At 43.9% G+C, this 22598-nt stretch overlaps 2 protein-coding genes across 3 annotated transcripts; both read right to left on the bottom strand.

Moving 5' to 3' along the window:
- Positions 1 to 3364: 3364 nt before the first annotated feature.
- Positions 3365 to 14158, bottom strand: TMEM165 (transmembrane protein 165). Its single transcript, XM_055794218.1, has 6 exons — positions 13874 to 14158; positions 12130 to 12355; positions 9745 to 9920; positions 8698 to 8880; positions 5759 to 5864; positions 3365 to 4284 (listed from the first exon to the last, which is right to left on the bottom strand). Exons 1-6 carry the CDS (start codon positions 14033 to 14035, stop codon positions 4208 to 4210), a joined length of 930 nt encoding a protein of 309 aa, XP_055650193.1. The 5' UTR covers positions 14036 to 14158; the 3' UTR covers positions 3365 to 4207.
- Positions 14159 to 14835: 677 nt separating this feature from the next.
- On the bottom strand, positions 14836 to 22192 carry SRD5A3 (steroid 5 alpha-reductase 3). 2 transcript variants are annotated; one of them, XM_055797392.1, is made up of 6 exons: positions 21926 to 22046; positions 21466 to 21664; positions 18823 to 18978; positions 18211 to 18401; positions 16775 to 16897; positions 14836 to 16257 (listed from the first exon to the last, which is right to left on the bottom strand). In XM_055797392.1, exons 2-6 carry the CDS (start codon positions 21633 to 21635, stop codon positions 15998 to 16000), a joined length of 900 nt encoding a protein of 299 aa, XP_055653367.1. In that variant the 5' UTR covers positions 21636 to 21664; positions 21926 to 22046; the 3' UTR covers positions 14836 to 15997. The 2 variants fall into 2 exon arrangements, with proteins under 2 accessions (XP_055653367.1, XP_055653366.1); XM_055797391.1 differs by lacking the exon at positions 21466 to 21664 and having other exon boundaries at positions 21926 to 22192.
- Positions 22193 to 22598: the final 406 nt, after the last annotated feature.

Below are 22598 nucleotides of genomic sequence, written 5' to 3'. Positions count from 1 at the left end.
AGTTCTACTGGGATATATATAAAAAAAAAAACAAAACCACTCGCATCCTCTCACTTTGTTTCTGGTGCCTGGAAATGAGCAGTGGCAGGCAGTGTGCGCTTTTAAACTCCCGCTGTGTGCGCAGGCAGTCAGAAATGCCATTTCCTGCTTTAGATGCTGTTTTCAAGGTTCCCTTGGCAGTGACTGAGGTTGGCTGCATCTGGCCCCAGCAGGGAGAGCTGCAGGACGGATGGGAAAGCCGCAGTGGACAGCTGCCTGTTTTCCATGTCGCAATTGCAACGGTGTGCACAGCCTTCCCTGCAGCGCTTAAACACTCGCTCGCTGTAACTCGCATTCTCCAGCTACAGAAGAACAAGAAATTTCATAGGACTGTGGCAATTAAAACTGCAGCTAGTTACCTCAGGTGTTCCTTTTGTATTCTAAAATGCAAGGCAACCCCCAAACTCGCCTTCATTTAAAAGGATACAAGCACTATTAAACTTTTTCTATATTTTCTTCCCAAAAACCCCAGACTTGGCTGGCTAATACACTAACCAGCTCTTTCCCCAGAAGCACCGCCATGTAGGAACCTGCTGTACATAACACCTCAGAAGCATTTACAATGCCACATGGCACGTACTGCCCCATCAGTTCAGCATCAAGCCTGCTCTGTCATTCTGAACCTTGGTGTTTTGCAATTCCCAGCCCGAGCAGCTCAAACACTGCCACTGCAGGCCTGAACTACAGGTACAGTTGTATTTTTTTCCACATGAACAAGCTGATGCAGCCAAAAGCACCAGCCCGCCCTCCCCAAGAGCTCGGCCACAATTTCACTGCTTGAACATCTCTATAAAGATCACATCTCCCCCGACCTGATCACATGCAGATGCTGCGCAGCGTTGGCGCTTTAGCACACAGGCTCAGTGCTCCTGCAAGTTGGCGAAGAACTTGTCAGGACACCGTCTCGGAGGAGAGGAAGCCGGTGCTACAGCTGGCTGCTGAAAAGACAAAGCGATCTGTTCCCGTATGCCCAGCTCCCCTGTTAAACACGTTTCAGCTCACTGAGGATCTTAAAGACGTTCGATGAAGGTGCAGCAGACGAGCCCACTGAACTGCACAGCTCATTCGATCAGGTATGACACGCCCCATGGTTCCCACTAGGTCTCTCGGTATCAGGGCACGTAGAGAGACAGAGCTTTTCTTGCACTTCAGGCACAGGGTGGGGAAAGGAGGGGCAGGAATGAATTATTGCTGACATCCATCAACATCCCAAGTGTCCAAACACTGGCTTTCAGCTCCCCACCCTCAGAATTCGGAGGGCACCACAAGTCACTGCAGCATCAGCCCACACCTTCTCACGTTCTGCCTTCAACATCTCCTGCACAGGCTGTTTTAGCCCAGGGGCCAAGGACCCAGCTCGCACATTCTCCCAAAATGTTTTAGCTCTAGTAAGCAGGCTTGCTTCATCTCATCAACATACCTGCCTCTTCAATTAAGACCTGCTGCTTGGAAAGTATGTGCAAAGGGAAGGCGTTAAGAAAATCTGGAAGTTTTTGATGCAAACTCACCCGAAAGGGTAAGGCTTTTTGGGGGGTTTAGATACATAGATCTGTGTGTGTGCATGCACCCACACAGCCCCTTACTACCTTTACCTCAAGTCTCCAGGTTATTTCCAGACAGAGCAGTGCCACACACCTCTCCAATGGCAACGCACTAGAAACACAAGAAAGAAGCATGATGAAAGGTGCTGAAATCCCAACCCCTGGATCAGCCAGCAGGGGAGAGACGGCCAGGGTGCGAGTGCTTTGAGAGGCTGTGGAAGGACACCATTTGTGCTACCAACAGCGCAGCAGACGCAGTGCTGCTAAAAATAGGCCAGTGAAGTCCCCCCATCACCTTCAACGGGCTTTGGTTACATCCCAGCTAGATTCTTTAAATTGTGACAAATTCCAACAGGCACTTGACAACATTAAATCACTGTAACTAGCAGCAACTATTAAAGCACCTTTCAAAGCTTTTACTAAAATTTCATGAGCTAATTTTATAATAGCTTTCCAAGGAGAAATCAACATTTCTGCTTTAATTATAAAAAAAAAAAAGAAGAAAAAAAAAACCAACCCACCACTATTCAAACTCACCCCTACCTGCCTAGCTAGCTATTACAGCGCATCCAAGCTGGTCAAAAGCAGTACTAAGCATCATGTATGACTTTGTAATAGTAAAACATAAACGTGAAAGTTGCAGAAATTTGTTCTCAACTTCACACTTGGCCTCTACAAACAACATGTTTAATAGGTGCATTTTTCTCTTGATCCTAATCGGTTTTGTACCAGAACAGCTTTAAGCAGCACATAGAAAGTTTGAAAAGCTTCAATGTTTGAGTACGGCCAACTGGTTTGGCTTTTTTGATTTTGAGCAAGAATTTTCAGGAGGATGAACTGTGGCACCAGAGTTAGTTCACCCAGGACACATCTGCATGAACATACTGTAGTCCACCAGCACCACTTTTCAATAACACAACATGCAGTTGTCCAGTAAATAGTTAAAAGTTTAGGCTCTTCCCTATTTTGGGTTTCCTATTCCTGTTCTGTTTTAACATGACCTCTGCTACAAATCCCCTCCACGCTGAGGCCAAAACACACAAGGGACACAGAGCGTGTGTTTCCAGGCTGTGGGAAAGAAGAGGTTTTGACTACGTTTAGTTCAAAAGCAGAACAGAAAAAAACCGAAAAAAAAAAAAACCAAAAAAAACCCACCACAACCAAAAAAACCCCCTCAAACCCCCCAAAAACCCACACCACACCAACCGCAGTGCCTCACCTAGTAATTAGCAACGGTACTGCCAGCAGCACCCTTCTTTCAGGCCAAGACATGCACATTTAGGTCTGGAGCCCAAAATTGTAGCCTGTTTTCATACCACTGCACATGAAGTGCATTGCGCTGCTGCAGTCTTGAGGAAATTTGGCATTAAGGGGGTTTCTGGGCAAAGAAACTTCAGAGAAGAATTAGGGACTGCTCTGTTTGTGAGCTACTAATGGAATGGTCAGATTTGTCATGCTCCCTATTACGTCAGCTTCAATATAAGGCAGATTCATAATACCAGAAACCATACATTCTATTGTACTAGACTGCTCCTGAGTAGATCTCAGAGGGCTATTTAAGCCATTAGCTCAGAATCCAAATCATCACTGGAGAGCAGAGAAAAGCATGTATTTCTGCAACCTGCTATCTTCAGTGGTCAACATTTTCAAAGTCCTTATAACACTGGCATTTATCAGTATCCAAAATAAATTTAGTAAACTTTTCTCACCTTGAGTACACAGTCACTAGGTAAACTTCTGTGGCAAAAATTATGGGAATCATCAAAAACAATACCGAAAATAACTCACATGGAGACACTGTGTTTTATTAATTATCTTCCAGATTACATTTCTATTCCTAAAAAGAAAAACGGGAACACATCTAAATCTAAGAATTCCATTACTGTTCAGTCCTGGGAATGGAATACTGTTAAGTTGGACTGTTTTATTACTTTCCATATACTTTAACATTTCAAAAAAATTTTTTTTAAAAAAAGGTCAAATAATGGTAGCTCCAGACAGATTGCATATTGAACATGGTAGAGGTTGTTAATCACCACACATCAATTTCGTGATAAAAATCCCTGATTTCTTTAAGAACTCTTCCCTCCAAATGAAGTTTATAAAATTATCTGTCAGTGGCTCAGCCACTCAATGGTATAGAAACTGCTCCCAGGTTTCTTGTTGCTTAGATTATCCAGCCTTGGGTGCACCCTGGAACCAAAGTCCTTGAAGGTGGGAGCCAGCAGTTTCCTCCTTAACACCTTCTGTTGAGCAACATGGAACAAGGCAGAGTCTTCCCTCTTGAAGAAACAGGAAAGGCGGCCGTGTGTAACAGGAAGAAAAGAGGAAGCCTCAATACTTATGAGTAGATCCTCAAAACTCAGCTGAGCCAGGTCCAGCAAGCAAGAAGACCACGAAATCCCACCAAGGGAGCAGGCACCACAGAATAAACAAACCGGACAATAAGCGTATCTCCACTGCAGAAGCTGCCATAAATGTATCAGTTCCATGAATCATTCGCTATAAAAAGTTCAGTGTCTCATCTTCAGTGCTTGTTTATATAATTCTGTACATTATATACACAAATGCACAAGGATGGCTGCTTGACACTTCCAATCCTTGTTCTTTTGCAGTGATGAAAAATTTTAAAACCCAGAGTCTGGACTTATAAATAGTGCAGAAAATGCAAACGCTAAGAAGACAATGCCTCCTATGATCGTCACTGAAAAAAATGCAGAAACAAAAAAAATTAGATACTGAAAGTTAAATATCTGCCATGACACATTACAGATTTTTATCTTTTTTTCTAATGTCTGATTCCCAAACAACCTTGATATTTCTGCTGCAAACAGCGGACGTTGTTTCTAGCTCAGTATCACAATGTGCAAATACCATCCCACTGTCTAATGGCAACTACAACAATATAGTCTGTTCATTAGAAGGAATGGTTTTACTGCTTTAGGTAGTATGAAACTGAAGTTGACACCTGCTGTTGAACATTTGGTTGTGGGGGAAAATCAGATACAATATCCTCATGCTGGAGCAAGCCATCAGTTAAGGGGGACATAATAATCAGCATTTTTTGCATAGTTTAGGTAACTATATTGAAAGAGACAGTTTCAAAAACATTAACTGCTTGCAGTGGCCACAATCTGCTAAAGGCTGGGACAGTATTCTGGGAAAACACCACTGTACATGTTCTCCTGCTCTTCCCTAAATAAACTAACAGGCTAGATGGATCTTTGGTCTAACCTAATAAGGCTATTCCTGTGGCCAAAGGTTCACACTGAGCTTATTAGGAACATATTAAATCGTTAGATTAGCATTTCATCACCAATTTCTTCAGCAAACAAACAGAACAGAATGCATGTTTTACTTTTTGCAGAGAAGCTGATTTTTTTACAACCTCTGCAACTACAGAACAAATATTCTGAATGAACATTTATAGGAAGCAGCTTCACAGAATCCTTCCTGGGAGCAAGAAATCTCACTACATCACAGGATGGGCAGCTGAAGCAAGCTGCAACCTAATCTAAGGAAAAACAAACAACCCAATGTAACCTTACTGGCCCTTCCTGTTACAGATAGCAGGTTATGATAAAAAAAAACCAACAACACACACACATTTATGCCACCCACAGAGTAGCTTTGAAGGCTTTTATATGCATGGCATAACTTGTAAATATGCAGTTCTCTTGCTCACCTGAAGGTCTGTACTCAGAATTGTGACAAAATTTCTATTACTCACTATCAAATCATACTGACTGTTAAAAATACTGTATTTCCTTCCTCTGGTCTCCCACAAGCTAGCCAATAGTGAAGCAAAACATGCTTCACCTGTGTCCATCTTTAAACCTGGAGCTACAATACCCATTTTGATTCCTTAAATCTGAGTCAGTAAAGCATTATGTTCAATTAAGGACAGACCCCTTAGAAGCACCGTGCGCAAGGTGGTGGCACATGCTCGGACTCTGCTTGGCAGGAGGGACATGCGGTCCTGGGAACAGCCCAGGGTCACCGCTGCGAGGGGAGCTGACTACAGGGTGGGGTGGGGCAGTAGGTTGGAAGACACAGGCTCAAATTAAAAAACACACAACAATATTTTGGGGTCTTCCAAGTTTTAAAAAACATAACATCATTTACACCACAGACATTACCAGCATTAATGCATTTTTTTTGTTGAAGTTTCCACTTACCAGTCCTAACAGAAATTTTTTGTGCTATCATTCTCCCTCCAATAACTGCTAAACCAGTGCATAGGCAATGTCCCACCGTTCCTCCTACTGCCACACCATAGGGGTCCTGAGGAAAAAACACAGAAGGGAAACATCAGCACAGTTGAAAACCCTAGTCCTACAATCTCCTGCCACGAAGGAGCAAAGCCTTGATTCCCTGGTCGCACACTGTCAAGTGTGGAAGATACTCTCTGGTGTTAGCTCTGCTCTACATCACTGCCTTGCAGACCAGTAACAGTGTACGTCAGCTAGCGAGAGACTTAATCTAAACCTGACTAATACAGGAGCACATGGCATGTTTCAACTAAGAAGCATCTTCAAGTCGTTAAATGTAGATTCAGAAATCACTCTGCTGTACTTAAACAATTTAGCAGCCTCTAGAGGGAAGGTGGCAGCTGTTGAGAAACAACACACATCAGCTGGAAGAACACCAACATAATTATAAAGAAAGAGAAAAATAAATCCATGAACTGCAAATGAAGGCTTTCAGCAGCTAAAACATTCTTGACTCCTTTGTTCAGCTTCACAAGCTTGTGCTCTACACTGCCTGCCCTCCTCAATCGTCTAAAGGGGGAAGTATGAAAGAATAAAGTCCAGAGGATAGCGAATAAAACTTTATAGTTTTCAAAGTTTGTCAATGACAGCTTTCACATCACTGCATAACAAGCAGCTACTCAATAGGTGAACAACTCTTACTACGTAAAGAAGGTTTCTCAGATCTACTTACAAATTACACCGTTAAGGGCAGCATATGTATGGAACACCTTATAAAATTGAAGTCTTCAGCGTCAGAAACAGAAAATAAATCTTTTAATGACGGGTAACAAAGGCAAGGTAGTAGCACAACTTTTTCCTGTACGAAGATGAATGAGGGAAAGTGGAGTTGAGTCCCCTGCACATCTCTTAAATGAGGCTCAGCCCTGAGAGGAAAAATGCTGTGGCCGTCACATGAGGTACACATGAAGTCTCTAACAGGCAAAGAGCAAAACTGTCTAAGAAATTATATGATACGAAAAAAGACAACACTAGCCAATATTCTGGCCAATAGAACCAAAATCACAAGCCAGTGAAAAATGGTGGCAAGCACCAAGCAGAGGACAGGTAGGAAACCACCAAGAAGCACAGGTTGGAAGCAGGGCTGTGCCAGCAGAACACATCCACCTCCAGGATCAGGATCAGGATCCAAAGTTCCTAGAAATCCCTGTTTCCCTGCAGTCAGCAGTTATGCACAGCCCCTATGGGCAGAGGGTGGACACCAGCCCCCATGCCGTTCCCCAGAGCCACCCTGGAAGGTAACAAGTTTCCACGGCTTCCCTCAGTATAGTGTCTCCAGAAGCGGAAGTGCTCAGGCACAGCAGCTGAGGCAAAGCCAGTCTAGCAGAACACTACAGAGCTTCCTTTTCTGTTTCCTTAAACAGATGAACAATTCTTATACACAGTAAAACTATTAGGTGTGAAATCAAGTTCTTTGTCTGGACTAGGTTCATGAGGACAATCTTAATTCATTCCCCTAGTACACCAAGACATTCACGCACTGAGATAGCCCTCTTTTTCCTCCAAAGGAGCCCTGTTTGTTGTGACAGGATGGACACTACTTAATGAACAGTCATGTAGGATTTTATGCTCTCGTCACTGAAGAATGTATGGTCACAGCTGACTTACCACATTGCTCAAATGTAACTTAGTACTTCACAGACAAGGATTTATCTAAATATATCATGAAACAAAGGGGGATAAAACAATCCTACAGGTAAAATGACAAAAGATCCAGATCATAGTAATTTGCTGATTTTGAAAGCCAGGACTGAGATACTTACAATTAATTTTTTTGTAGTATTTGGTTTTGTAGCACTTACACAAACACTTCATATGCTAAAGGAACAACATCCCACAGCCTTTAGCTGCAATGCTCAGCACTTCACAAACCAGACCACAAGGTCTAATGGACACTTCCTAATGGGACACTCAGAAAAAGCAAACCAAAGTCAACAACCAGCTGTGAAAAGATGAGCTTAAGCAACTTGCCTAGCACCACATAAAAAAACCTGGGCAGACGCAGTAATAACTCCTCATTTTCCAAGATGGCATGTAACTGCCTCAACAAAGAGATCAACCTCTCCATCTGCTGTTCCCTGCTTTGTTAGCTCCGAGCACTTTCCCTGTGCTGTAATAGAGACAAGAGGTTCCTACAGATTATAGCCTCCTTCATTAGACAGACTTGATTTATCCCTAGGAAAGTCTGAAAGTGCACTGAAAGAAGCATGGGTTCTACGGAAAAAATGTAAATTATCTCAATGCATGAAAAAGCACAGGGGCAAGCTACTTATGTTTATTAAAAGGCTGGCTAGAAGTCTTAATTTTCCTTTAAATACAGTTAAACAAATTTCAATCATGCTGGATATGATTGTATTTCCAGTTTACAGTTTATTTTAGTTCTATATGCTGTACCATACTATACACTTAGGTTTTTAAAAAGAGGTATCTTTTTAACAGCTTTAAGTTTGCTGGGATGAAGGTCTCTCTCTCTCTTTTTTTTTTTTTCTTTTTTTTTTTTTTTTAAGCTATGTGTTAAAACTGCATGACCACACAGATCAAAGAAACATCTGGTCTGTAACATCTCTTAACACTGTAACAAAAAAACCCCTGCATTCAGCTGCATGATATAAAACAACTATTTCCAGAAATGCCTGTGCAGACCCAATCATTCAACAACAGTTTTAATACTATGCAGAGCTTCAGTGCATTTATTTTCAGGTCTCAATACAGCTGTAATGCGAAGTAAGGCACACCAAGGCAGCAGGCGTGAATCTGATACCACCCTCCAAGACTATTTTCTCTCCCACTTCTCTGCAGGCCACCCAGAGACAGCAAAAGAACAGTGGGCATTCTGCAACACTCACCTCTCTGGCAGCCAAGACTATGGTTGTTAACTGGGAACGATCACCCCATTCTGCTAGAAATGTTAAAGTAAAAGCTTGAACAAAGATTGGAGAAATGAAATGTAGCCACTTCTTCTGAGGTATAGTGGTGCCTGGCCCTGATTCCACATCTCCTGGCCCATTTAACAGTTTGGTTCTCTGAAGCTGTGGAACACAAAGGAAAAAAAAAAACCACAAACCAACCAACCATAAGATTAGAAAAGTTATCTAAACAACTCAGATGAAATACACAGTAAAGCCAGCCATTTAGCATCTGGAATGCTATTAGCCACCGCCTGCTGCATTATCAATGTATTATTTATATTAGACATCATTTAAAAAAACTAGCTTCATATTATGTACACACATATGTCTGTATGTATACTTGTAATCACCTCTAACCTCCAGTTATTGTCCATCTTGTACTGCCTGCACTTACGCAGCAGTTTCAGTAGGAATTACACCTGTTTTTAACCACAGACTTCCTTCTATTTTTAAAAGCATGGATCCCCCTCTTCCGAACTGGTGGCTCTCAAATTAGGGTTTGATAAAAATAGTAATAATAATAAAAAAATTAATCTTAGAAGAAATAAGATTAATACTCCACACTATTCCTTAGAAGCGGACCAGTATATTTAGTAAGTTATTATAATAGAGACCTTTGCTGCAACACTACAAACCTCAGCATTAATCTGCCTGACCATAAAAACAAGTAAAAGTAAAGACAAGAGTAAACTGTTGATGTCTTCTCTGCTAGTAACGCATTTAAAAAAACCAAGAAAAACACAAACAACCCCCCCCAACACCACCCCACTCTGTGGAGAAAATCCCTTTTCTCCTGAGAAGCCAGGCTTGCCACAGAACTGGAACAACCTGTTGAAACGGCCTCCAGAGGCCACCTCTGTCCCATTTACCATACAAAGTTATCAACCACAGCCACAGCTGAACACCCCAAACACAATGCCATTCTGCAGCCTCATGGCTTTAACTATTTCATCACCTATAATTCACAGCAAGTTTATGACTTACTTCCTCGTCTTTTTTTTTAATTTCTGCTTGAACTTCCTCCAGCTCTTCCTGACCCTCATCTGGACTCATTTTCAAGCCTTCCCGAAGCATTCGGATGCCAAAAATTGCAAACAGTGCTGTTGACACATAGTATGTGTACACACGAGGAATAACTGTGGTGGCATAGCCAAACAAAACTGTAAAGAAAACAAATGCATCATTTAAAAAAATAAGCATGAGGATCATAATTGTTTTTCCCACATCTAAGAAATGCTTGCTAGCAAAGTCTGCAATTCAAATACCCACCGATAAAGAAATATTGTGTCTTTTTTTAGTCTTATATAATTTTATATTCTTGTTTTTGCAACATAACAACACTCTAAACTCCAGCCATTACTGGTCATGCCAGAGACTGAAGTCCATTAACATGCAGACAAGGCACACCAGGCAAAGCTGATGTGCTGCTGCTCCCAAGAGCAAATCCAAGCAACATTATCTTTCCCATCAAGGACTACGCAAGTCCTGCCTTTCTCCAAGCACGCCACGAAACTATCATCTGTAATCATGTCAGATTAGTCACTGTGTATATTAGTTAATTTGACTGTATGTTGGATAGCATCTCTTTCTAATCATTTATCAGATAAAGTTACAGTAAGATTTTCTACAAGGTAAATCTACTAGACATACCCACAAATCATCCAGCTGCATGAAACCATGTCTGTCTTCTTTTGCCAAGTACAAATGCCTGCATTACTATTCCCTTCTCCCCCACACTCCCCACAATCACACAATGTGACCAACTTAGATCTTCCTTTAATTTAAAAGCACTGATCCCACTCAAAGACCAAAAATCTACTTCCACGGTGAATCTACTTTTTATAGGTATTGAAGGCAATCAAACTAAGCCAAAACTAGTTCTCAAATAATAGGAAGAATCATGTATCCAGGACAAAGTACTTCTTCGCAAATTAAGACTAGTTAGCATTTTTGGACAAAAAAGGCCTGTAACAATTAAGAGAAAATGAAAGTTTCACATCTAACATTCAAGGCTGCTTGGACCACGCACTCACAACTGTCTCTGTTGTTTCACTCCACATGCAATTAGCTAAAAGGAAGCATATTACCATGTATGTTTTCTTGCACATGCTTTCTTTGTTGAAAACTGCCCTCCTAAGTTACTACATAACCTGGAAATTAATCCACACTGCCACTACCAAAAATAAAGACTACAAGACCAAAATTAATGACACTGCATTACTAGTAAACATACATACATAAACAACAGTATTAATTGCACTGCTAAATAAATCAGGAGTTAAACTAAACTTCTTTTTGAAGACTGAAAATACTGAAGTAAAGCAATGCAAGAAACTGCAAGCAGAAAAGAAAGCCTTTATGAAGAAGCATCAAGAAAGATTCGAAGAAAGACTTGGTATAGAAAAAGGGAGAGCAGAAGAGGTCATAAGACTTACAGAATACTGCATCACCTATGGTACTAAGTAACATTACACGAAGCAAGCAGTACAGAAGTGGGAGAAGAGACAAAGACTGTTATATTAAGTGATTAATAGCAGAAACTCATACAATACTATCGTTAGACACAGTGCAAATGGAAACTACTCTAAGACTGCAATAATTGCAGCCTTATATACAGCAATAGCTACACACCCAAAACAGATGCATAGAAACACTCGCCAAGAAGCCCGACGCCGGTTAACTGGCTGTCTCCAGCGTGTATAAACCAGTGAACACTATTTCGATCATTTCTGAAACAGGCATGGTTAGAAATGAGCACATACATGAGGTGCAGCACAAATGTTGTTTTGTATCTAAAGACTTTATGATGACAGCTAAGTAAGCACAGCTACAGGTTCCTCAAGTGCCACCTGACACCTCGCTTCTCACCCCCAGCTCTTGGCTCTGTCAGTACCACCCATCCCAAAGGATAGTGGCAGGACATCATCTTCAACTTACGTGGCTCAGCACAAACCCAAACTGCTACGCAATCCAGGGATACAAGTCAGACAAGGTACATTTGTCATCATACTAAGAATCTTTTGCCTTAGGAGGAAAACGAGAAGTCACTCCCACATTCCCTTTAGGCACACTAATTTAACAGGAGCTAAAAATAAAAAGTGCCCCAAAAATCAAATAAAGTGCTTAGGCTCCCAATCTCATTCCTCTTCCTTAAACTTGTATCGAGCTCTAGGGAGCACATGCACCTCATTAGAGGTAAGAGCCTAAATATTCAATCTGGGCCATGGTCCCCAGGAAAACCTTCACATTCTCCTCAAAACAGAAATCTGCATATACCTACTACCTTCATTTGAATTTCAATTAAAATGTATTGATTAATACGCATCTAGCACATTTTAAGTGATGAAACAAAAAGAAAAGAATGCTAACCTGATAAACATGTCATCAGTCCCAAAGCAAGCATAGCACCAGCCAGTACAGTCAAACGGTTGTACCGCATTGCCATGATGGCTGCAATGAAGAAGGTCTTATCCCCCAGTTCCGATACGATGATGACTGATATAGCAGCCACAAATGCATGAATAAAGCCCAAATTAGTCTTCTCAGCTGACTCTTCATTGACAATGTGAACTGGAGCAACTGGTGAGGATACCTTCTGTAAGGGGCCGGGGGGGAAGCAACAACAAAAACACTAGTTAATTAGCTTGAATAGTTAGTTCACAGAAATACTAAGCCTAGTATTTCACCTATCATACCATACTGCGTAGTGTGACACTAATCACATACCTCTCACGCAGCATTAATGATCATTAACTAGTTACTGGCTGCCACCTACCTCAAGTTCCTAGTTAGGCACTTAGCAAGAAGATCAGATCGTGCACTGATTTTTGAAACAGTACTTGCCATGCACATTATTTCCAGAATGTGAGAACCACTATTACAATAAAATGTGGGGAAGGCTGCTTTAGTTCAGCTCTAATATTGCTGTCTTTACAATCCCTAGCTATTTACTTCATGACCTTGACCAAACAAGCAATTTTCTGATATAAGTATTAAGAATCAAACTCTTCAAACTAAAATTGGGTGACTAGGATAACTCAGAAGAAATACAAAGTCCTTTCAAAAATTGTCAGGACCACTTTCTTCCCTTGCAGGATCTCTGCATCCCAGCTGCATCAAAATTTTGCACAAGCTTTCATCAGCTTTTTTTCTCCATGCTCTGTTGAAAACTAGCTTTAAGACTTTCCAGTGGTCAAACCGGACCGGCATACTCCAGACCTCACTCGCTCACTGAAGTGTTTACTTTTACAGAGATTAAGATATCTACAATCCAAAGCAAGACCCAAACCAATTAAATCGATGTTCACATGCTTGAGCAAGGATGGCTAGGAAAGCTTGCTTCATCCCATCTACCAGAGGAGACATGAGTGCAACGTGTTTTAACACGGCGGCTTCCCAGCATTCCACTTCTAGCAGTGCTGCAAGTTTTCAGGTTTGGTATTTAAAAGTTTCCATGTTCTGTATGATACACATTGACTTCCCACAGTTTCTTCACGTTTAACACTGCTATGAATTTTTGGGTTTGATACTTGGAACTTGGCATGCTCTACCTGACACCTCAAAGCCATACATTAATCATTTTTTCATCCCTCCGTGCGCACGATGACCTGACGCTAGACCCCCCTAACCAAGAACACCATTTAAAAAGTTTTCATGTAAAGCAATCTTAAATGCTGAGGAAAAACCGGCAGGTTTTGCGTCGCAACAAAGTCTGCTTTCATATGCTTCTGTGAGGATGATCTGGAGAGGCCGGCTGCCCCCCAGCATGCAAGTGGAGCACAAAAATACTTATCGGGTGAAAAAGAAAAAAAAAAAGCATTAGCCCATTTTCCACGTCGGACCTAAATTCCCCTCTTACAGCAGAAACGGGGAAGCTGCAGGGCCATGAGGTGATCCCGCCGCTTCCCCTTCTCCTGTTACAAGATGGGGAAATGCAGGAGTCCGGCGGCCTCCGAAAGGCGAGGCGCCCGGGAGGCCGGGCCCGCCCCGCCGGCACGGAGCTGCCGCCGCGGGGGTGGGGGTGGGGAGGCGCTCCCGCCCCGCGGCCCGGCTGAGGGAAGGGGCCGTTACGCAGGCAGCCGGCGCGGCGCGGCCCGTCCCCGCCTCACCTCACCTCAGCCCGCGGCTCGGCTCCCTGCGCCGCCGGCGGTGGCGGAGGCTCCTTCTTCCTGGCGGGCTCTTCCTCGGGAGCGGCGCGCAGCCCCGCCGGGGCCGCCAGCAGCAGCGACGCCGCCAGCAGCAGCGCGGCGGCCCGCGGGAGCGGCGGCGAGGCCATGGCGGCCGAGCGCGGTGCTGAGGGGGGCGGCACGGCACGAGGCCCCTCTTAAAGGCGCCGCGTCACCGCCCCGCCCGCAGCGCCCCAGCCGCGCAGCCCCGCGACCGCCCGCCGACCGCTTCCTGCAACGGCCCGGAGGGGCGGGGCCGCCCGCGCCGATTGGCTGCGGCTGCCGCTGACGGACAGACGCCCCGCCCCGCCTGAACGAGCCGGGGACCCGCGGCCTGTGGCAGCCCCCTGCGCCCCGCCGCGCTCGGGAGGGGGCCCGGGCGCTGGTCCCTGCCCCTGCCTGCGGCTCCCGGCGTTCGGAGGGGCCGGGCGGCGCTACTGTAGCTTCCTCGGGGGAGCGTCCCTCCTCCGCGCGGAGTTGCCTACGGACAGGGAAAGGGCGCCGAGGGGCGGGGAGCGGAGCGGCTACGTAAGGAGGCGAAAAAACTGCACGGGAAGGGCCCGGGCACAGCCATCCCCTGCCCGGGCAGGGACAGGGATGTGCGCCCGGGGAAGCCACGAACAGCCCTGTAAGGAGGAGCAAGAACAGCAGATGCCGCAGGCAACTCCCGAGAATCACTAAAAAAAAAACAAACCAAAAACCACACACAAAAACCAAACAAACAAAAAAAAAAAACCCAGAAGGATGCGGTCCCCAGCCGGGACCACGTTCCACGGTGAACTGAAGCTGTGGAATCGTCGATGGAGAGAGGGGCTGCGAGACCCCAGAGAGGCACAACATTCTGTGCAAAGTAATTGCTCATGTTTTGCTAACTGGTGTCTCAGTTTTGAAAAATGATACAAAATGGAAATAGGTGTAATAAACAATTTTAATTAATTTGCAATATATACTTTGGTATATAAAAATTATTCTCATGTATAAAATAATATATGCATGTAAGTAGAAAACACACTGAAACACCAGCATCCATATGCTCCATCATGCAAACCGATCATTCACTCCAGTATCATGAAAAGGACCAAAACATTCAATAGTTAAGTGCCAAAAAACCCCAAAACCCTAGGCTGAGTGACATCATCTCCCCAGTAAAGAATTTCTTTGCAACACTGGTCAGGTACTGGTTTCTGTATGTTCTCTGCCTTGGCAGTTCATTATATCTGCTCTCACAGGCTGCGCAAAACCTACTGTAGATGTGATTACAGCCATCCTGCATAACTGCCCCCTATAACACACAAGGGATGTCAGTAACGCATGAGGGACTCCAATAACCCACTATAAGAATAACAGAACTGTAACAAAGAACATTAATTTTCTGCAAATTCTCTTCTACAGTCTTTCTAGACAGAGAACCTTCAATGATTTTCCCAGTTTAGGGATAAACAAGGAGTTTTCATCAATGAATGAAAACACTTTGCTGCAAAAGAGATAATGCAGAGAACGGGCCTGTTTATCTATGCTGCTGAGCATGAGTCATTCCTCCACCACAGCTTTCTCCACAGGTTTTTGTGCTTGCAGTTACAAAGCAGTGGCTGGTTTTAATTATCAACAGGGAAGCACAGAAAGATACACAATTTGCCTCCCTCTGAAGTGATTCAGTGAAAAGAAACTAGGAAAAAAAAATTACACTTAAATATTAGACAAGCCATGAAATACAGTAGTTCAAATTATTCCCTGTACCCTTCTTTCACCACACAGTTTTCATGTAAATGCATTTGTGCTTGCTGTACAACAGCAAGTGTTTTATGCATAATATATAAACCAGAAAGGAGCCAATTAACATCTCCTCAGTTTGAATTAAGGTCTTCAGTAAACTTTGTTTTAGCTTGTATAATACGTAGAGACTTTACATTTCCCCACGTAAACTTGTAACACGGATGAGATTATCATTAAAATTATGAGGTTTTAAGCTAGAGATAAAACGTGCAATTTTACCTTGGCTTTGATACGCTGTTCTTACTCCCTTATAGAAAACATTTCCCAGTTTGCATTAAAGATACTTTAGAAGAAGTATTCTAAAAAACAAATGGTATAAATGCTTTTCGATGCTTTGGGTAGGAGCTAAAGTTTTTATGATAAAACTCGTGACACAAAACAGCAGCCAGTGCTTGGTTAAAAAGAACATACAACACTACACACCACCACGTCACGTTGTAAAATCCAAGCATGATAGCCATAGATACATATATGAGGAGCTCTGCAAAATAATGAGGGCAAGAAACTCTCTCAAACCAATCTCCAAAAGGTACATTGTGGCTCAGACTTACAACTTTTCCTGTAAGCAAACAGAAAGAAATTAGTTAAGAACAACATGCACTAAACAAAATTTTCTCTTCTACTCACAACTACAGAAGAACACGCCTATTAAAGTTACCACCACGGTCCACCTCCGTCTGATCTGGCAGCTTTGCACTTTTTAATGAAGTAAAATGCCATCTCTGGCAGAAACACAGAGTAAGGAAACCTATTAGCCCACAGGGAGATACAAGTGAGATCCCCAAGGAGCAGCACAAGTCCTAAGCATTAGCATGTGTCTGCCCTTAGAACACTAGAAGCTAGACTTTCATTTTAAGTTATGTAAAACTATATATATATATAGACAGACAACTCTCTGCATTCAGCCATGTGATCTTTTCCAAAAAACCCCATTTGATCTACTAGAAGTCTTCCAGAGCACTATGCTACAGAACCTAAAAAATACTCATGTTTTCAGGTATTAGAAGCTACGGAAGCCTATTGAAACATCAGGAAAAAATTACCAGAGTAAATCGTTGAGAAATGAAATATCTTACCTGATTTACTTTTTCTAAGATTAGCTAGAATTACAAGACATCTGTGTTGGTGAAGAGAGGCCCAAATGTACATCATAACTCCCACAATGTGATACCAGGAGATCTGCACAGAAAGCTCTTTTCCTGAATAAAATAAGTATCATTAATATATAGCCAGGAAATACCTCCCCAAGGATCACCCCAAAACACTGCAAGCATTTTTTAAATGTTACTGTCTTACAAACTTTTAGTAGTGAGTCTCTAATCCCTTGAAAGATGCTTTTGAAACTTACATCATTTAAGTGCTCAGCTGGTAGTTAATTTCCCTTAACCGCTCTATACTGTAAATACCTAGGTTTTAATGCAGTAGCTTGAGGTACAGCATTGATGTACAACTGATACATAATTGATAGTCTAAGACCTCATTAATCAATGCTGTTTGTAATTCTTACCATCCTAATTAAAGACATTGTCACGGCTCAGGTCAACCTGTCAGTGCACTGTTGTTTTGCCTTGTTCACAGTGAGCGAGATACATACACACATACACACACACATGCACAGCGTGAACTGTTTAGGCCTCAGACCTTCAAAAAAATGTTAATTGTATTAAGGATGATTTCCAATATACAAGCCAATACACCATCTCTAAGAATCTGCAAGATGTGAGAAGTAGGAGAGTGGTCCAGAAAGATAAAGGTTTTATCTATGCTTAGAAGATCTGAGGGTTCTTTTAAATAAAATAATTAAAAAAAAAAAAAATCACTAAACTACAGCTGATACGGTTGGAAGTGGTTAAAAACTTCACTAAAGTTACATACTTAGTAATGACCACTTTACAAAAATTAGTCATAGGAGAAGTGCTACAACCAGCTCATGGTTCATCTGTGCAGGGGAACAGCAGCTCACTTGTGAGACTCAGTGGAAAGCGTTGTGGAAACAAGTCATGTAATTCAAATTTCTGCTGTATTAATGGAGACATTACAGTTAGGAGGGAAAGAAGAAACTGACTGATGCAAAGCAGAGCAGTGGCAAGTCCTCAGTGGAAAACAAAGCAGGAGGCCAAGACAGCCTTGCCGACCCACCTTACAGGAAAGCTTACAACAAAAAACCAAACTCCAGTCTGAGATGTGAAGTTGCATAGTAGCATTTGAGAACTGGTACCTACTACTGTCCTTCATAAAGCATGTTTCACAATGCAAAACTGATCGGTAACGATCCTGGAAGTAAATATGTGAGATGGTTTTCAGGACGTAACAGTAATGGTTAACATGAAAGTGTGTGTGTGTGTTTGTGTATAATGCTGGTTGATCATGTGACATACTGAAATGTAGTTACTTTGAACTATCACTCATCAGTTAACACACTTCTCACACAAGCAGCCCTCTACAAAACCATTTGCCACAATGGAAACAATTGGGAGCAAAACTGCATCTTTGGCAATAAACAGGCACTTACCATTCCTGACATTAGTAGGCACTTGACATAGCACAGTTGAGCCAACAGCAACGTAGTAAACAAGTCCAAAGCAATACTGCACGATATTAATGACACCATTGGAAAACACACTGGTCCAGAGGCATTCTGCCAGTCTTCGACAGCTATGCAGCCAAAGCAGCAGGAGAACCAGCAGCGCAGAGAAGTGCTCGCTATCTGATTGCAGATAAAAAATAGCAACTTTGAGGCAGACAGGAACAATGTAACCCTGAGAGTGCTTCCAAAAGACTGTTGTTTCCCCTCCCCACAGCAAAATTTCACCCTCACTTTAAATTCACTGAGCGCTGGGGAAAATACTTGTATGTGGTGAGGCACTGCTGACCACAGCAAGATTACTTCTGGAAAGTGCTAATGGCTCGTTTTTCTAAAAGGACTGCTGAAAGCCATCACATCCACAAATTAGAATGATTTCTACCTTGAAAAATGACAAAAGTACTTGGTATTCCAGGAAAGTCACTTGGAACCTAGTTTAAAAGCAGCTCATGAAGGAGCACTTGAGGAAAACACAATCAACACAGGATGGTAGTGCAGCTTTCTAGTATTTATATGACTGCATCATAGTAGCTGGAATACTTGCCAATGTCCTCACTCTGAGAATCTCTGCCAAGAGCACGGTGCACGCACTGAATCCATGATGGGAGCAACCCTCCGAGGAACTTGGCTTGGAAAAGACAGATCAGCAGAAAGCCGTTCCAGAACACAGAAACCACATAAAAGTGAGTAAACCACCTGTGGAAACAAAAAGGGTCTTCATTAATGTTCTCACTGTTCCTTAGTTAGAAATGTACTGCAGGACATGCTTGCCTGATGGTGAGTACATTCCCTTTTGGTCTCCACAGCAATAAGTAGAGAACTTGGGACTCCAGTGGTACCAAGCAGGAATAACCCTATTGCCTTCTTTCTGCAGTGAAATGCTGCCTGGAGTAACCTCTAATTTAGCTTACTTTACTAATCGTAGCTGCACTAAAAAGGAGAAAGTGTAACCCACACATTACAAAGGTATTCCTCAACTATTATAACTAATCATGATGTGCACAATTTTTTCTTTATAATGTACACCACCAAAAGCACATCCAAATTAATTTTCTGGGCATTTCCAGGCTGTTGTGCCTAGCAGCACTCCCACTTCCCTCAGTTCTAGTGGATGCATTACATGATGGGTTAAAGTTCATAAATGACAAATGCAGATGGTAAAAGGCACCAGGATTAATTACTCAGCTGTACACTGAAATACCTTACCCCCCTGCAAAGTCAAGGTCTGCAACAGTCATATAGAAAAAAAGGAGAGACTACCAAATACCATTGGGTGATTTCAAGGTTAGACCACATGTTTTTTTTTAAGAAATCAAAGAATACCCCAACCCCGTAATGCACTTATGCATTATGCATTACTGAAATGCAAGACATTACAGCCAAGACAGGTAACTGGATAGAGTTAAACAGCCCACGATATCCAGCTCAAACTAGGTGATGCTGTATTCCCTTTTGTTTTTAAAACGAAAAGCCCTTCTGGCTATGAATAAAAATCAGGACCTCTGGAAACACCTGCAAAGAGACAAAATTTGTACCATGGGAAGATGCTGATGACCTTGTGTTGACAATGTAACTATTAGTACAAAACTAGAATATAACTGGATAGTTAGAGAAGACCATATTTCTCTGGAACACGCAAACTTTTCTTTTGGGCAAGTGTAGGGGTACTAACACCCTTGCTTAGTGAAACCAAATAAAGTGACTCCCTCCCAAAGCAGCTTGGGTACATCTCAAAAGTAATACAGAGGCCAAGTCAGAACCACAGAAGCAGCAAGCATCCCTGCATATTCCAGAGCACCTTGCCCATTAGCAGCTGGTAGCCCCTTCAGAAAATCACTTCTTCTCCACAGTTCCTTCTCCTATCAAGCAGGGACAGCAACATTTGCTCTGCTGATTTGCAACAGCTGAAGTAAAATTTAGCCCCTCTCCCTCATTTTCTGCTTACGAGGACAAACAGAAGCTCGTACATTGATAAAAACTCATCTCCGCCTCCAAGCTTCAAGCTCTTTCCCTGCTGTTCCGTTACTTAGTTGACTTTTTTTGTCTCATCCCCCACCAGGAACTTTCTCCACAAGTGCTGCTTCTTACTACCAGCACACAAGCCCCGCCAGCTTAGCAGAGACATGCTCTGCAAGTTTTCAGCAATCCCAACTATGCTGGAGATGTATCTGACCTACAGAAAAATACAGCACTGCAGCAAGTACGTGTTACCCCTCAAGGAGAGGAATGTTCACTATCTGCCAAACCAACCTGAAATTAATCACAATATTTGACAAGATGGAATGACAAAGTTAAAAACAAGCACAGGCTAGTGAAAATACAATGCTTGTTTGGAAACAAGATGCAGATGAATGGAAATGGAAAAATGCCTCAACAGCTGCAGTCGGGATCATCTCTATTCTTTCAGCTAGCAGGTTTACGGGCCAGCTACTCAAGTAACAGAATCGCTTTGTAGATACTGAAAGCTTAAGACCAACTGCCTGAAAAAGCATGTTCTTCAGACACTATCTCCCCTAAGACAGGGTGGTGGGAAACTTCTGCTGAAGAAAGGTCAACTCAAATGATAACCTACCTGAAGAATGTGGCATTTTGCGGTACACTGCAATTAAGACAAAGCCTTTACGAGCCCCTGTTCTGGCTGAGGGTATCACAGAGCTTAAGCACACCCCTGGATATTTTCTGTAACCAGAAGCCTGATAACCAAAATACTACATTAGAACCTTTCCATGAATACCATGCTGCATCACAAAACCTTTTTTTAACATTTGGTTTGAAAGCTACGTATATAAAACACGTTGGTGCCCACAGGACCATTACCTGGGGGGCCATCAGGCCTCTGGGTTAAGCAGCCTCCCAGGCCGGCCCGGCAAGAGCCCCTCGCGCCTGGGTTCAAGTCAGAGGCCAGTTTGTCATGAACCTTGGCTGATCAAAACCGATGAAATCCCAATAACGTATAAAAAGCTGTAAATGGGGTTCCCCCCCTTTTCCCCTTTTTCATCCTATTAAACATCTATTAAGAGATATGTTTGAATAACACTGCGGTTCTTTTACGTTATTAAAGACTGTTCAAGCCGGGTCCAGACCATTATGTTAACAGGCTGTTACTACTGTCCCAAGGCACATTTTAAAAAGAAACCTTGAAGGAAGGAGATGACAACTGAGAATCCGTTTAAGGAAACAAACCTACAGTATGTTTGACACTCAGGAACCCACAGCCCCAAGACCCCGGGCTGAGCCCTGCAGGAAGGTTTGTTCTGCAGATACCACATGGCACTGGGATTCACGGGATGAGGCTTTTGTTCCAGTTTGGCACATATGGCCTCTGTATGACTGCAGCATCTACGCTCCTCCATTCCCCATCCGTAACGCCAGAATAACACTTCTGCCAAAAAAAAAAAAAAAAAAAAAAAGGAGAAAAAAATCGACCCCAACCCTACAACAATACACAACGCTATTTGCACATGCTATTTATTTTCTACATCTTCGGCTGAACTAATGGAAGCGCATGTATCGTTACCCCTATGGCTCCGCGGCCCGAGGCCGGCAGCACCGGGCACGGCACCGGGCACAGCACCGGGCACAGCACCGGGCACAGCACCGGGCACAGCACCGGGCACAGCACCGGGCCCGCGCCGCCCCTCACCTCTTGGGCAGCTGGCGGAGGCGCGGCCCGGCCGTGCGCGGCCCGCAGCCCCGCTTCGTCTTCCCGTACCGAACGAGGTCCTGGAAGAGGCCACAGACGAAGCTGCTGCTGCTGCTGCTGCTGCTGCTGCTGCTGCCGCCGCCGCCGCGGGGCCGCCGCAGCACCAGCAGCAGCAGCAGCAGCGCCGCCAGGAAGGCGCAGGCCAGCAGGGCCCAGGCAGCAGCCAGCAGCGCCGCCATGGCCTCCTCGGCCGGCGGGCGGGGCCTGGGGGCGGCCGCGCATTCGCTTCCTCTCCCCGCCCTCGGGAAAGGCGGGTCCGCCCAGCCGGGGGCGGTGAGGGGCCGCGGCGCGGCCGCGTGTCCCCGCAGCTGGCGGGGGCGGGCACCTGCCTCTGTCGCGTTACCTTGCGCGTCTTCCCGCATTTGCGCTGTCCCCATCGTGTCTCTCGGTTTATGTTCCGAGGCGGTAGGAAGCTGCCGCAGGTTTAACGAGGCTGGGGAGGGGACACAGCCCCCGGTTGGGCCGTGCTCCCCGCTGGCGACCCAGAAGCAGCTCCCGCCGCTGCCGGTACGCTGCCCGTCCCCCTGCCGGGGCCCGTCCCGCCTGCGGGCTGACCCGCAGCCACCGCCCGCACGCTGCCTGTGCGTGGGGCCCCGCACTCGGAATGCCATTC

This window comes from Falco peregrinus, chromosome 2, assembly GCF_023634155.1.
Source record: "Falco peregrinus isolate bFalPer1 chromosome 2, bFalPer1.pri, whole genome shotgun sequence".
NCBI lineage: Eukaryota > Metazoa > Chordata > Aves > Falconiformes > Falconidae > Falco > Falco peregrinus.
Note: the sequence above shows the minus strand (reverse complement) of the source record. Positions and strands in the feature narration are given on the sequence as shown.